This window comes from Vigna angularis, chromosome 2 (assembly GCF_016808095.1).
Source record: "Vigna angularis cultivar LongXiaoDou No.4 chromosome 2, ASM1680809v1, whole genome shotgun sequence".
Lineage (NCBI taxonomy): Eukaryota > Viridiplantae > Streptophyta > Magnoliopsida > Fabales > Fabaceae > Vigna > Vigna angularis.
This window is the reverse complement of record NC_068971.1, coordinates 41,356,178-41,372,070: the sequence shown is the minus strand read 5'-3', so window position 1 is coordinate 41,372,070 and position 15,893 is coordinate 41,356,178. Positions and strand designations below refer to the sequence as shown.

At 28.9% G+C, this 15,893-nt stretch overlaps 1 protein-coding gene and 1 long non-coding RNA gene across 4 annotated transcripts; both read right to left on the bottom strand.

The window, feature by feature from the left end:
- Positions 1-4,124: 4,124 nt before the first annotated feature.
- On the bottom strand, positions 4,125-6,752 carry LOC108347921 (uncharacterized). Of its 3 annotated transcripts, none has more exons than XR_001833929.2 (3): positions 5,289-6,752; positions 4,972-5,212; positions 4,125-4,432 (listed from the first exon to the last, which is right to left on the bottom strand). It is a non-coding gene; the product is annotated as an uncharacterized LOC108347921 (long non-coding RNA). The 3 variants fall into 3 exon arrangements; XR_008247283.1 differs by lacking the exon at positions 4,125-4,432 and having other exon boundaries at positions 4,771-5,212; positions 5,289-6,063; positions 6,567-6,752; XR_001833928.2 differs by lacking the exon at positions 4,125-4,432 and having other exon boundaries at positions 4,771-5,212.
- A 2,033-nt stretch (positions 6,753-8,785) lies between these two features.
- LOC108347927 (transmembrane emp24 domain-containing protein p24beta3) lies at positions 8,786-9,886 on the bottom strand. The gene is made up of 4 exons (XM_017587388.2): positions 9,645-9,886; positions 9,302-9,488; positions 9,012-9,119; positions 8,786-8,919 (listed from the first exon to the last, which is right to left on the bottom strand). Exons 1-4 carry the CDS (start codon positions 9,849-9,851, stop codon positions 8,786-8,788), a joined length of 636 nt encoding a protein of 211 aa, XP_017442877.1. The 5' UTR covers positions 9,852-9,886.
- Between the last annotated feature and the right edge of the window lie 6,007 nt (positions 9,887-15,893).

Here is a 15,893-nt window from a genome sequence, read left to right as displayed (position 1 = left end):
CTGAATAATGGAAATAGAAGGCGTGAGCAATGGACTAAGGTGTCAACAATTAATGAAGTAAGGTGTGATCTTGACAAACTCACGACAAAGACAAAAACGTATTTCTTCTTATTGCGAATAAACATTAAACGAACTAAAACAAATGTGAGAAAGAGAAAAAAGAATCTCCAAACAACAAGCAATAATTCGTACCAAGAATGGAACTGAAGGAGAGAGAAGAACAAAATGCTTCATGAGAAGAGAAGAGACAACACAAGATGCTTCACAACAACCAACAATGGCAATGAAGGGCTTCACATGACTAATAATGAACTATTCAATTGCAATGGAGAAGAAAGAATGTGAGTTTTCGTAGTTTCAATGAAGAAGGTTATACGATAACACAATGTTGTGACAGGAAAGTAACTATTCTAAAAATTTAACCATAACCATAAAAATAAGTTTAGGTTCTTTGTAAAATTACAACATGTACTATTATAGGCTTCAAATATTTTAGAATTAAAGTCTATAATCATGTAAATAATTTAAAAAATGTCACTTTATTTTGGAAGACATTATTTTTCTTTTAAATTGAAACCTATATATTATGCTATTTCAATGCATTTCTACACCAGTGACGTGTTTCATTTTTGAAATAGCCATATAGTTGCACTTCGACCAAAAAATAATATTAATATGGATATTTTATAGTTAACTAACAAAAAATATTTTACTATTAATTGGTAAAAACATATATATTTATATATATATATATATATATATATATATATATATATATATATATAAAAGTTAAACTCATAACAAATTTTGATAATTATTTTGAAAAGAATAAGACACATTATTTTTTTTATGTATATTAAAAAGTAAAATGTTTATAATTCTTTTAAAAGGATAAATATAGTTTTAGTCCTTTAACTTTCAAAGTTATAGTTGTCTTTGTCTCAAACTTTAGATTATTTTTATTTTCAAAATTTATTAATAAATGGATAGAACTCACCACAAAATAACCTTTATTTAAATATATTATCGATAAAGAATTTATATGTTCACTAGCTTAATCGAATTTATCTTTTGTTGAAAGAGTTTAACAAAACTTATTTTTGTGAATATAAGTTTATCTAATAATATTTAACCATTCATCTTTCAGTTCTATTATTTGTCAAAACATGTAAAAAAAGGAGTAGAATGTACCAACAAAGCAAACGATAAGAACTATGAACTTTTTAACAAGTTGTCAAAACTTTATCAAACTTTCCAGGAGTAATTGATAAGATTTTTACTAAATGCACTCATGTATTGAAATCTATGAAGAACAAACATGTTTTGTTGAATTAGATCAATATACTTAGAATGATATCAACAAAAATCCATCAAAGCTCAAAAGTCAAATATCTTATTAAAATTTTCCAAAATGATATTTTTTTTACAAAGAAAAAGAATTTATAAATGTGAATATAGTTGAGATACATCAACCCATACAGAAGAAAAAAAATAGTATACAAAAGTAGTTGAAAGAGCCCACATACTACAAAAGATAGAGATGATATTTCATCCAAAATATCCCAACAAAATACCATTTTCAGCAAACCACATTATCTTTGTCTCTTCAATTGCTCTCTATTGGTCCTTCTTATCTTCTCATTTTCTTGAGTGTTCTTCAAAATTAAAAGACCAACAGCGACAACTACTCTTTCACTATGAATTATATATACAAGAACTAGACTAAATTGACTTAAAATTTTGTTCATAATACGTTTACGATATCTTCGTCTTTAACAATGTAATTGAACTTTAGAAATTAAGAAGTGGACAAAAGCATGTGATTATATATGAAATGTCATAAAAAAAACAGTAGAGCGATTTCTAACAAAAATAGTTTATATTACTTCTGTCCAAGGTCATGACAGTAAACTAATCAAATCCTTTACTTTTATATGCTTATACTGCATCTCATTGAAAAAAAATATTCAATTAATATATGCAAATTTATACTTGGATTCAAGCTTTAATTTCTCAAAAGCTCCAACGGTACGTAAACGCGGGAGATCTTGTCACTCAAAACCCTAACACTCATATTATATTATGCGCTCAAGATTCTCCATCACATATAATTAGACACACACAAAATGTTATAAAACAAAACAGAGAGGCAAATTCAAATTTGGAGAGTTTAAATAGCAATAAATTAACATTGTACAAGTAGATTTGAATAAATCGGATTGCAGAAGCAGGTTTTATTTTTCTTATCATCAAGGAATACTCAACATGACTTTAAAAACTTAATATAAATACACATTTTTTTTTCTTTTCTTGTGCAAATCATAAAAAAGTTTAATTTATGTAGATTAGTTTCAACACTTATTAATTAAGATTATTTTGTTTTTGTTTTGAAACATATTTACATCTTTAAAAAATGAGATTAAGAACAATTTAAATATATATATATATATATATATATATATATATATATTCTTAAGTTTTTAAAACGTTTATTAAAAATAAAATCATAAAAGAATTGTAATAAATAGAGACAATAAGTTTAGAATGAGGATATGAATGAATGGAGTGAGAATAATAGTAATTAAGGGTTTTGTATTGATTTAAAATTGATGGTTGAGGAACCCGAAAAGGCAATGATATTAATAATAAATGAATGAATGGTTGTCTTAAGAAAATAAAATAATATAATGTTGTTATCATAAGTAGGACAGATGGCCGTGGTCCAAAGTAGGAGAATTTGAAATATTATCATCCATCAAAGTCTTTGAGTAGTTCTAAGTCATCTTCTCTTAGAGTTTACATCAACCAAAGTTAAAGTGACAACCACTCAGTTTATAGGGGGACCATGTCAATGGCTTCCTACAAATCAAACACAAAAGATATGTAGTATCTCAACATAACACAGCCATGTTGGAAAGAGGAAAAAAAAAACAAACAAACAAAAAAAAAAGTCATGTGAGTACTTTTTTCTCTCACACCCATCATTGCACTAAACTGGTCTTAAGATTCATTTTCACTTACATTGTTGAACAAGTGTTCATTGTTATAATAAGAAATTTTAATTGGAGAAGGGAAAAAGTTTTCCTTGTCACAAAACAGCGTTTGGGGAGAAAAGGAAATTTATATTAAAGAAAATAATCACTTCCTGGTCGCGATGGCACATAAAAATTTAAAAATAGGCATTGGGAGTCATGTCTAATCTCCCAAACAAACGGGGTGGAACAACTTTTAACAAAGGGAGAAGGTATGAGCCTGATTGGGAAACGAAACATGTTAAGATGTATTGATTTTCATAAAGTTTTTTGTGATTTGGACATCCTGTATTGTTCATTTTTGGTTCCATTTCTTTCGTAGGTTAGGACCAGAGGGACTGGAAAACACAACTTTTTCTCAACGGGCTTTTCCTTTTCTTCTTTTTCAAATTTCTTTTCATACGATTTTATGTAATAAAATACTAAAATATAATTTATTTATTAATCTAAAATAGTTTGTGTCTAGAATACCCAGTTGCTCAATTATTTATTCTGTATGGTTAATTCTCTTGTAATTTCTGGTGAATAATTGACATCATCCACAATCGTGCTGCTGGCTGTGCACTACTACGACTAGGATAAATTGAAAATCCTAATGTATATTCATCAGAAACTTGTCAAAGAACTTTAAGTCGTCATAATTAAAGTTGCATGGAGGGTGCAATTTGATGGAGCTTACTACTTAGTTTCACCCATTAATCAAGCTTTTTAACCTCAAACCTATCATCGTGTTCATGAATTCCCTGCACGTTCTACCTACTACCATCAAAATTACTGCAATACATTTCAAACCTTTATTTTCTTTTTCTTTTGGATAAACAAAAGATTTTGTTTGTAGAAAGTATGTTGACTGAGTGAACAAGGTGTGCCTAGACAAATATGACAAGAAATGCAAGAATAAGACAAAAAGTTACAGGCCACCCATTCTCATCTATCCTAAATGTTCACGTGACTCGACTTACCACCTTAACTCTGGAAAATTCACATTATTCCATCATGCCCTAGAAAATACCTTGTGAGCAACACCGTGCCGTCATCTTGTAAAACCCCACCACCACCACCGTGGCCCTAATATCTTCCCGAGTCATCGTATTTTACTGAAAACAGCTTCCCCAGTTGTCCTATAGACTTAACTCATCACCCAAGAACTTTCGTAAATATAGATCCAAATTCTTTTGTTTTCGTCTTACTAAAACTTTAACAACTTTGGTGAATCTTCTAATTTTTTTTTCTCTCAAAAGGGATGATGTTTATTCTTTTCCATCCGCTAAACATCTTCCACCGATCATCCTGCCCGGTGGACCAAAGGGCATTTTATCCATTTTCAAATCAGTTTCGTCAGAAAACGATTGGTTGTTTAACAAATTAGTTCATATTGGACACTGTCTCACCACATGTACCTATTAAAAGAACAATGGTCAGAGTACAATCATTTAGTTGTAGAACAAGAAATATACAAGAAAAAAAAATTATACTTTCTCAAATTTTAAGAATATAATTTCTGTTGAAATATTCAAGAGACGTAGTTATGATATAATGCTTCCATTCAATAAGTACTCTCATATACATATCATTTGATTATTAAGACCGCCTAAATTCATATCTAAAGAATACTATTAACCGAGAAGCAACAAAACGCTGATGGGTTCTTCCGGAATGTGTATTATCCAATTCGAGATATTAAAAAAATTAGGATTTCCGATAAAAAGAGGATGATATAAAAGTACTACATTAGAAATGAATAAAAATTTTCCTAATTCAAAACTGCTCTGATTCAGACCAATGTCACAAAAATGACCAAAATTATACATGACAGACTCAAGTACTTCCTTTGATACTTCTATAGTTTATATCGTGTATGCAAATTTCACAGCACAAAACCGTGAAAGACAAAAATAGAAGAGGTAAAATAGCATACACACAAAAAATACATTCATACTTTTCGTTGCGCCAACAGTAGGGCATACTCTAGTCCCCTACTTATCTCTATCGCAATGTCTTCAAGATACGGCTTCTTTTAGAGTCTGGATTAACGGCTCAATGCTAGAATTAACCTTAATCCAGATTTGAAACACTATGTTTTACATAGACATGGGTAGCAGTAAAAGATAACAAATGAAGAATCCCACCTTATAGAAACAAATCGAGCACAACAAATGTAGTAACCAAATCCTGAGAACCTGCTTTAAAAAATTCTAGTTAACATCAGTCAAATAAGCAGCTAAACAATGCTTGGATGTAAATACAGAATCAAACCTGAGAAAAAGAGGTTCATCTGGATCAGCATCACTGCTTCGGGACTGAAGCGCATCTTAGAGAGAATATTTCAGCATTTTATGCAGTTAAATGAATAAGAACTTAAACCAACAAAGCATTACGGATATACAAGTCTTATATATATACATATATGCTGCATAAACTATGACTCTACAGCACAACATAGCACTCATAGAGACCAACTTTAAGATCAAAATAACCAGTAACTAGGGTTTTGAAATTCAAGCCATTGTAAAGAAATTCCCAATCAATAAAATGGAGACTTAAATGACACAAGCAATATCGATCCTCGGGTTCTAGAAACCCTAATTAAGTAAAGATAAGGAGCAATCTGCGGCCTTGAGATTAAAAGCTAGGTCCACAGGACACAGTGAAACAGTTGCGTGAAAGAAGTAATGGCAAGAGGAGAAAAAAAAGAAAAAGACAAAGCAAGAAAAAGGGAAAAATTAATAACGCACGCCTGCCAGAACAGAAACTCAGAAAAAGGAATATACGATGCTAACAGTGATTTTCTCATGGTGAGTCTGTCTATCTACTAACTCACCTTTTGCTTTTAATCCTTGTGTGTCTTTCAGACGTTGAAGAATCTACTGGGTCCCCAAACAGGAAGAAGTGAGGCTGTCACAGCATGACCTAGTCAGGGTTAACACTCGTCTGCTCTCTAACCAAAGCTAGATCATGCTGGCAGCTTCACTTTTTCCTTTGCGAACTTCTAATCCCAACTGTGTAGTATGTAACGGCTCAACTCCACTCTCTGCGGGTGCATATAATATGTGAGGAACGCTTAAAAGAAGAAAAGAAACATCACAACACTCTTCTGGAACCACGAAAAGATATACAGACAACCACCTAAAAGGAGCGATCACACACTTGCACATACAAAAGCAAGTGGACACAACAAAAAATGGCAAGTGTTTAGATGAATGAGAACAGGTTAACTCGAAGCACAACCTATAACTCGATGACAAAATATATAGGGTAGGAGGAAAGAGGAGGAAAAGGGCTGGGAAACCTAGATTTAGATAGAAAGAAAAGGGAAGAAGATGCATGTATGTGGATACCATTTAAACACTTGTAAGCAGGAAGGAAGGATTGAAAGTGGGGACTGGAGGGTGAAGAGAGAAAGGAAAACAAGAGTAGAATATATAGAGTGAGTGAGAGACAGATAGATGGATTGAAAATGAAAAGAGAAGAGGGTTAATAAGTATCATAAAGACATATCCCACCTTGTGTAACAGTGAATTAAAGGAAGCTTACATGCACAGTAGAGTCAAGGAAGAGGGAATTCAAAGGCACACAGCTAAGAAGGCTAAAAAGGAAGAAGGAGCAGACGCATGATGATTGATGAGGAGTTGTCTTAGCTAGCTATATAGGGTCAGAGATGAGAGAGTAGCTACCTAGGCCAAATGGCAGGGGATCCTTTCTCTACTTTCACACTTTCAATTTATGTATCCATGTGATATAACAACCATTTCTTTTTTCAACATAAATTATATACACAAACACCTCAAATCATAAATCAAATTCAGTAATAAAAATTTATTATAAGACATTACTTATATACTTAAAATAATCATTATTTATTGAGAAAATGTAAGATTTATAAATTAAAAAAAAAAGGGTTGAATAAACTAAATTTGAAAGTTGAAGATTTAGAGAGTGTGTGGTGAAGAGAAGAGAAGGAGAGGGAGAGAGAGAGAAGAGGAAGAGCAAGAGGGACAAAAAGTGACAGGGCCTACAATTATTGGGTTTGGGAGCAAAAGAAAAAGAAGGAGGGCTTCTTTACAATTTCCATGCGTATGTTTGTATTTCTTTTCTCTCTCTTTCTCTGAGTGGTGTGTTCATTCCATTGCACAATCCTCTCTTGTCAATTCAATGTTACTTCCCAGTTCCCAGCCATCGAGAAAAAAACACCAACACACACAACAAACGCACTTTCTTTTCTTTCCCTTTTCCTTTTCTACCCTCCCACGGGTCAACCACCCTTCCTTTTTCTTCCTTTCATTATAAATCACATAACACATACCATCAACGTAAATAAATTACCCAAAAATACACTACCAACCTATTCATAAATTCCTTTCTCTTTAAAAATACATACTTAATGTCCTTTCACCCATGCATTCTTTTTCACATTCACCAAACACAAACATATTCTACATAAAAATTTTAGTACATCAAAGTTCATATATTTACATAAGTTGTGCAATATCTCTCTAGTTTCTCCAAGTGATTTAAATTAAAGAATGAAACTGAAAAAAGATATTTAACATAAGAAAATGGTTATGACAGGAAAAATAAAATTATACAGAAATGGGGTATATAAAAAACAGATATGAAAAAGTAGTATTGTCTGTATTACATATAATATTTGGAGAGATTATGTTTCAAGAGGAGAAAAGATGCATTGATGTAACAAGATATGGATGGTTGAATATTTATCGGTAATTGGTTAGAGTGTATTCCTCTGATGATTCTGAGTGAGGCTTTGCATGCGTTGTAAAAGGTTAGTGATTTTTTGTGACAGCTAAGTTCTGTAGTGTCTGATTCAGGCTAAGTTGTTAGTGTAGCCTGCCTCCTAGCCCTGTAACATATGGACAATCCAATTAATTTTAGGACATCTTTTTTTTTTAATACTCATTTTATCAACTTTCAATAAATTATTAACTTATAAAATCTCACACATCATCACGGGCTATATAATAATTTCTTTTTTTATTTCTCCTTACAGAAAGATTCCAACCATCTTTAATCCCACAAGCACGTTTCCAGTAATAAAGCAGAAGCACGTTGCATCGATGCTCTCAGTAATAATGAGTAATATAATTCTCAGAAGAACCACAAAATTTTAATAATAGCTTGTGACTTAAATCCACCATGTTACTTACATTACAACTTTTACCTGAATTTCATCGAAATTTAAAAGATGTTATGACTATTTATGCCCTTTGGTTTCTTACAAACTTGTTATAAAATGGAAAAAGAGTAGCTCAAATAAATACTAACACTATTTTTTTTTAAATAGAACTTAATTTTTTTTCTTAATTATTAAAATTAGATACGCCAATTGTAATGTAAATTAAGAAACGATATTTTCTTAATGAAACCTTCGTTATAATTTTACTGGAAAAGTTGTGTGTTATGACGGTGGCCTTAATTATGTCAGGAGTATTTTAGGGGTCATACAACATAATAACATCATGATACTTTCAACCTTTGTATTTACTAAACTTTATCAAATGCAAGTGTAGTTTATAAAAAAAAAATTATATGAAGTTAACTTAATAAGAGTATTATAGAAAAAGGGTATGTAAATTTATTAAAAAAATGAAGTATCCTATTTGACAGTATGGAAATTGTAGATAACTTGATAATAACATTACGATCTCAATTGTACATTATAGAAGAATTACAAGATAATTGAATAGAATGGAAAAAAAAATTCAGAATTCTATTGAGAGTCATTATATATAAACCTATACTCGGTTGTAAGCAAATGATTTGCTGAAGAGACGTCGAATGTATATCACTTGTAATAAGCTGGTTGCAGCGAACAAAATATACTCCAAGATTGTGTAGAAAACCACACGTTTTCTGGTGCTTTCATTTGCTGCAATTACAAAATTAATGCAACAAATTAGTCCAATAAATTACAATCACCAACTTGCATCCATCAAATTAATAATCGCGAGATTAACTTACTGTGTCGATGTCTAGTATCACGTGCTTTCAAGTACTTCTGCTCTATTATAATAGACTCCAGTGCTTCTCGCAACTCAGCAATCTTCACATTAATGGGATCCAAATGTTCTGAACCCAAAACCAAAACTCAGTAAACAAATTCAATCAAAAATATACATATTCATGTTAGTAATAACACTTATTCAAACATGTTAGTAAAATGCTTGTTCATATTTGAATCAGTTGAACCTTCTTATTATTACAACATGACATGAAAAGTTATTTGAGTCTTGAAACTTGTTGGTACTGACCATCTTTGGCTAAGTCGTGTTCATTTGGGATGTGACCGACGTGAATGTAGAAAGACACTGTTTCTGGTGTTGAAGCAGGGTTTTGAAAGCAAAACTTATATATTCCATGTATTGCGGCTTTGAATTGAAATTTGTCTCCTGATGTTCCCTTCATAGAGTACACCAAACTCCCTGTCGAAGATGTAACCTGCATATTGTGATACATTTTAAGAGAAACCACAACAAATATGCATCATCGTATACACGTCTTCGAGAGACACGATTTAAGAAATGGATTCAGAGGCACTTAATTTGTTGGCACATCGTTGAAACTATGAAATAGGGAAGCGTGTGACTAGCTTACACTGAAATCGATTCCTGGATGGTCTGAGCTCCAAAAAATATCGTAGTCAATGACTACGAAATTCCCAGAAACAGTGTCACCATCGTGTAGAACTTGTTCAGATACGCATTCCTTGTCATATAAACTGATTGAGAGAGCCAAGCCGTGACAGATTATGAAACCAACGAAAGAGATCGCAACAGTGTAAATCTTTGAAAACCAACCCATTTTTCACTGTTCTTTGAGTGAATTATGCATCGCGTTATGTTTCTTCATGCCCTTAATTTTGGTTAAGTAGTTTAACGGGTCATTACTTCTATCTATAGAGTCGCGTTACTCATTTATATATATATCTATTTATAAAATGAGCTTTATGAAAGTAAGGTTAACCACACATTTAAATCACGAAATACAATAGGGGAAGTCCATTTTTAGATATCTTATCAAATATATTTATGTGATTTAATTACTCTTTGTATTTTGTGAATTTTTCTGCTTAATTTTTTTTTGGTGTGTATATGTAGTTTCCTAAAGATATGTGACTGGCATATATACTCTAAAATAACGTTTAAAAACTATATAAAGTTGTTCTTACCATATGTTTCAATACGATTTATAAAAATTACCGTGAAACTTAACTCATTAACTGGTTAAAAAGTTGTGATGTAGAGAGAGAAAAAAAATGCACACATATTTCTTATTAATAATTAAAAAAAATGTAATATGTTAAAATCAAACAACCAATAAATTCATACCTTCCAATAGTGTAAATTTAATTACAATTTAATTTTTCAGTATTAAATTAATAATATTGTATAAAATTGTTTTGTACTTTCTTTTCCTTTGTACATTATAGTATGTGAAGCCGAGTATTATTATTGACGTAATAAATTCTATTCTGTATTTATGTAGAAAAATCACTAAACATAAGTATGTTATATAATCAACTTTAATAATATTCTCAATTTACTTCTAATGTTATTTGTATATATACATATATATATATATATATATATATTATATATATATATATATATATATATATATATATATATATGCAAAAATTGAATAAAAGTGTTCTAGAGGATGCAAATAAGTTATAATTATTATGATTGTTTTTAGTTAAATAGGGAAAAGCTTTGTTTTATTTTTAAATGTATTATTAAAACATTTTTTCAAGAATATCTTGCATATAAATAAAGAATTATGATCTCGAGCAAATATAGGAAAATGTTCGTATGATGATATTTCTACCATTGTCTTGATTCTTTAATAGGTTGTGGAATAACTGAATAATGTTGTGGTTGAAGGTGAACAAGTTCTTCATTATAAACATTAATTCTATCACGTCTATGTATTTATGTTTGACCACCATGGATATCAAATGTAAAAAAAAGTGATTGATGATATATTTATAGATTAAGAATCATACTATAACATAATAATTTGTGTTAAATTCTAAATTTTTCAATTTTTATTTTTTTACTGTTTTGGATTCTTATCTTTTTTAATATATATTTATTTCTTTTTAACTTGAATCCACTATTTTTTTTCAATTTTGCAATTCAACCCACAGATATAGAAAACTAAACAAATTACTTTTCAAACACAAAAACTCATTCAAGATTAAGGTAAATAGTTAATTGGAACTACAATTAATAGAAAAACAAAAAACACATAATTTTCACAAATCAAATGTAGAAATACGCGTATTAAAAGAAAAACACAAAAAATACGAAAAATTAAAAACTTAACAAAACCGGATAAAATATTTTTTTTAATATGACAGAAAAATAAGACAAAAGAGGATATTCAAACAAAGACATTACTCTAGATACTAGATGATATGATCCTGTATAGAAAAGAATATGATTTTTTTTATGAATTTAAATCTTAAAGAAAATAAATCAAAGAAGAATGTGGAATAAGATAAAGATGAGGATGTCACAATCTAGTAAATTGGTAAATCAATTGAAGATTCACCACAAATGTTAATCTTTAGTAAGAATTAGATTTCTAACCCAAAAACTAGGAGAATTCTCTCTAAAAAATGCAAATGTATATATTATGACTAAAAAATCTCTACATTAGCTTTTGATACCTTTGTATATAGGTACATAAGTTTAAAAAAACGTAAAATAGCCCAAAGCCCAAAACACAGAAAATAAAAATTACATATATATATATATATATATATATATATATATATATATATATATATATATATATATATATATATATATATATATATTTCATGGGATGGTCTTCTATCACTACACTTGTACTAACTTCTACAAACCCATTCAATGGTGCTAACATTTTCCCAATAAGACTCATTGGAATCCTTAAAAAATTTAACCTTTGTCATCATGAAACTTATCCCTTTTATCCATAACCTAATCAGGACACAAATTGCCCAAAACCTAAATAAGAATAAATCATAAAACCCTAATTTTAGAATTTAACTTGTCTTAAAAAATTTCTTCACTTAACTTGTTTTGGACAATCCTTGTAACCTTTTATGAGTTTCAAGTCTCCATCATAAGTTGTTGAAGAGACAACTCTTTAGATTGTGCAAGAAAAGATGTACACTAATTAAGGCTCACATTGATGGACTCAATTCAATTTTGATGAAGGTGTAGGGATGAATTTATTATCCTCTCACCATCTTATGAAAACTTGGTAAGTTTGTTCAATGTAAAAAAGATTGTATTATGGGGTCAAGTTTAGCATCTATATAAACTTTATTAAATGTTGATGGTTGAAAGTAATTTTTGAAAAAGATATTTATAAGTCCAGTACAAAAATTTTCATAATTATTGATAATTTTATTAATGAAAATAAATTCATTGGTAAAATCAAATTTACAAACAAATTTTATTAGTGATTTAGAATTTTAATAATCGACAAAAATATTTGTCGATAATGAATCGACGGGTAACCTTTGTCAATAAATTAAAATTGTATTACCAAGAAATATTTCCATCGATAATGTATTTATTGATAAATTTTATCGATAATTTAAAATTCTTATTAGCGGTAGATTTGTTCATTAGTAAATTTTAGCAAAAAAAGCACCACTTCTCACTTTTGGGATCGACAAATTTATGTAAAATTTGTTAATAATTATATGTCTTAAAAATTTATTGGTAAAATTTATCAGTAATATATAATTTTTATTATTGACAAATTTTTATGTCGATAAATTCTTCTATAAAAAGAGTGTCAAATTTCCTATCAAGTCTGATATTATATTTTTATAAATTAAGTGGAGATGAGTGAGAAAAAAAAAGAAGAGAATAAGAATGAACAGGAGGAAGAAGAAGAAAAGGAAGATGAGAAACCAAAGTTGATGGCTATGGAAGTGTAATGGCTATGAAAGTGTTGACGACATTGTAAGCCATGACAACCAAATTGACTAGTGTGGAAGAGGAGGAAAAGGAAGAAGAGGAGAGGATGAGGAAAAGGAGAAGGAGGAGGAAGAAACAAGAGAAGAATGAGGAGGAGAGGATGAAGGGTCAGAGGTGACGATGATGATGATGGCAGTGGAGGAGGGAAAGTGGAGAGGAGGAGAGAAAGAAGAAGAAGAAAGAAACACAAAGAGGAGGAGATTAAAGAAAAATATTAAATCTTAATATTTATTGATGATCAAAATTTTTGTTGGTGTATCAACGAATTTTGACTTAGATAATTATTGATTGATTTTTGTGATCAATAATTACTACTAACTTTAAAAAATTCCATCAATAAATTTCATCGATATTAATCATTGATAATTTATCAATAAATTTAAATAACGAGCGAATTTTAATTATTATTAATGTAAATAATTAATTGTTGAATGTAAAATTTTGTAAGCATTAATTAATGTGTTAATGTGTTGATATCGTTATAAATTTGCAATAAATAAATATCATATATAAAAATGTTTTTCTCATGATTCAACGTCTAATCATGCAGTGAAGTAATAATCATTTATTTATATTTATTTAGTTGAAAATATTTCGTTCGTGTAACTAATGTATTAATGAAGTATATAATATAAATTTGTTTATTAGCACATAAAAATGTAAATAATAATACTTTTTGCTTGACACAATACGAGATTATTCATTCATTTCAAACACTGTAATCTTCTTTATACTTCAATTTTTTTTTAACTTCGTGTAATGTTATTTAATTTTCAATTTTTAGTTTGTATGATTTACTTTCAATTATTTTACTATTGTGATATATTTATTTATACAACAATTTAGTATAATGAAATTTAAATTGTTAGGTGAGAATCAAATTACTTTTCCATTTCTTGTTCCGTTTTAATATAAACCTATTATTATTATTTTATTTATTTATTTTGAATTCTAATTATCTCTCGTTTCTTCTTTCTACGTTTTCCTCCTATTTTTATTTATTTAATTATTTTAACTACTTTGCTGGAGCAAACCCAAAATAGCTACATTTTTTTTTCTGTCTATGAGAACTAATAATTTGACCTTTATTTGTTTTGGTTCATACCACTCATGAGGGTTTCATTATACAGTCCATATTTTCCTTTTACATCCTATAAATATTAAAATTCTCAACTTTGTCATTAAAAGATAACTCACAGATTGTGGAATCTGGAAACCATATTTTTGATATAACAACATATTTTCTGATTATACAATTCTCAAGGTTTTTTGTTTTCATGAAAAGAATTTCTGAACTACATAAAAGTATTTTTTTTAAATCCAAATTATCTAATCTAAAAGCTTTTTTGACATTTGGAATTTTCTTTTTATGGAAAAAAATTTAGATTTCATAATTTAGAAGCTATTTTCTTATAAGAAAAAAAAATCAATTTGAGTATTCTAGGAGTATTTTTCCATTTGCATAATCCGGAAGCCATACTTTTTAATTTATGATTTGTGTGATTAAAAAATTTCTTTCAAATTATATACAATTAAAAGTTATTTTTTTTATGATCTATGATATAACACATAGATAAGGATAGTGGTAAGGCATTAGATTGTATTTTTCATTTTGAATTTCGAATTTCGAAATGTATATTTTGAAATATAAAAGTTAATGGGTCTATAAGTTGATATTGTGGGGGTACAGAAAGTAGGTGAACCTTTCGTTTAGGAACTCCTTATGTTGTTCTCGAGGCCCAATTAAAACTGCACCGTTGCCATTCAGCTTCATGGACTTCATGAAGAACAATGATTGTGTTGTTTGACATAATGTAATTTTAGTAAGTGAAAATCGTATCGAAATTAATACGATTTGATTTTCTGATTTTAAAATTTTTTCTATAATTTTAAAAACAAATTTTACTATTTTAGTGTTTTGCTTTTCGATTCACTCTTTATGGATGTTCTCCTTGTTATAAGGAATTTTCTTAGTAATCTAACAATTTTCTTAAGCATTATAAACTGTTTATGTTTTAACCAAGAATTATAGACCATGCATGCAGTAATGTGAATGGAGATTGGTAACTTTCCTTTTGCCCCTTTCTTCTTTGAAAATTTTAATATGGCTTCAAAAATAATATCCACAGGCTAACCCTTTCTATATAATATTTATGTTTCTTACAATGGTACTGTTTCTAAGATACTTCTAAGTCATTAAATATTTATTTATTTATTTGGTTTCAGCAATATTGAATTGTATACTTTCTTTTTTCAACAAAACTTCCCACGTATTACTTTAATAAGATTGATTGTTTGAACTTGAATTAGACATTCACAAAAACAAGATTCAAATCAACTTAATCTATTACAGTAATATATTAATTATAACTCTATGTATAATTAATGTATAATATAAAAAAATCTTTTGGTGTGTTTCAGTCTTGTTGCTAATAAAACAAATTTAACAGGAGTCACAAACCTTTACACCTTTTTAAGTGGTACACCGAAGAATCTAATATATTATTCACAAAAAATAAAAAAAAAATTAGAAGTGTCCACTGATTGGGTTAAGTATGAGTTCAATCACTAAAAATATCAAACTCGATTATGTTTAATTTTTTTTAGTTATTATATTAAACTCAATACAATCCAACTACTAAAAAGCAAGTTAGATGGATTTGGTCAATTTAGTATCAAGATGTTGAATCTTTATTTCCTTATGGTGTAATTTTCAAATATCAATCTAATTAATAAAATTACACAATTTTTATAATAATTAATTTTAGATTTTAAATAAACTAATAAGTGAAGACACACTTTGTTTATAATACAAATATAAGCATGGATTTCATATTATTCATATTAAATTCATTACAGT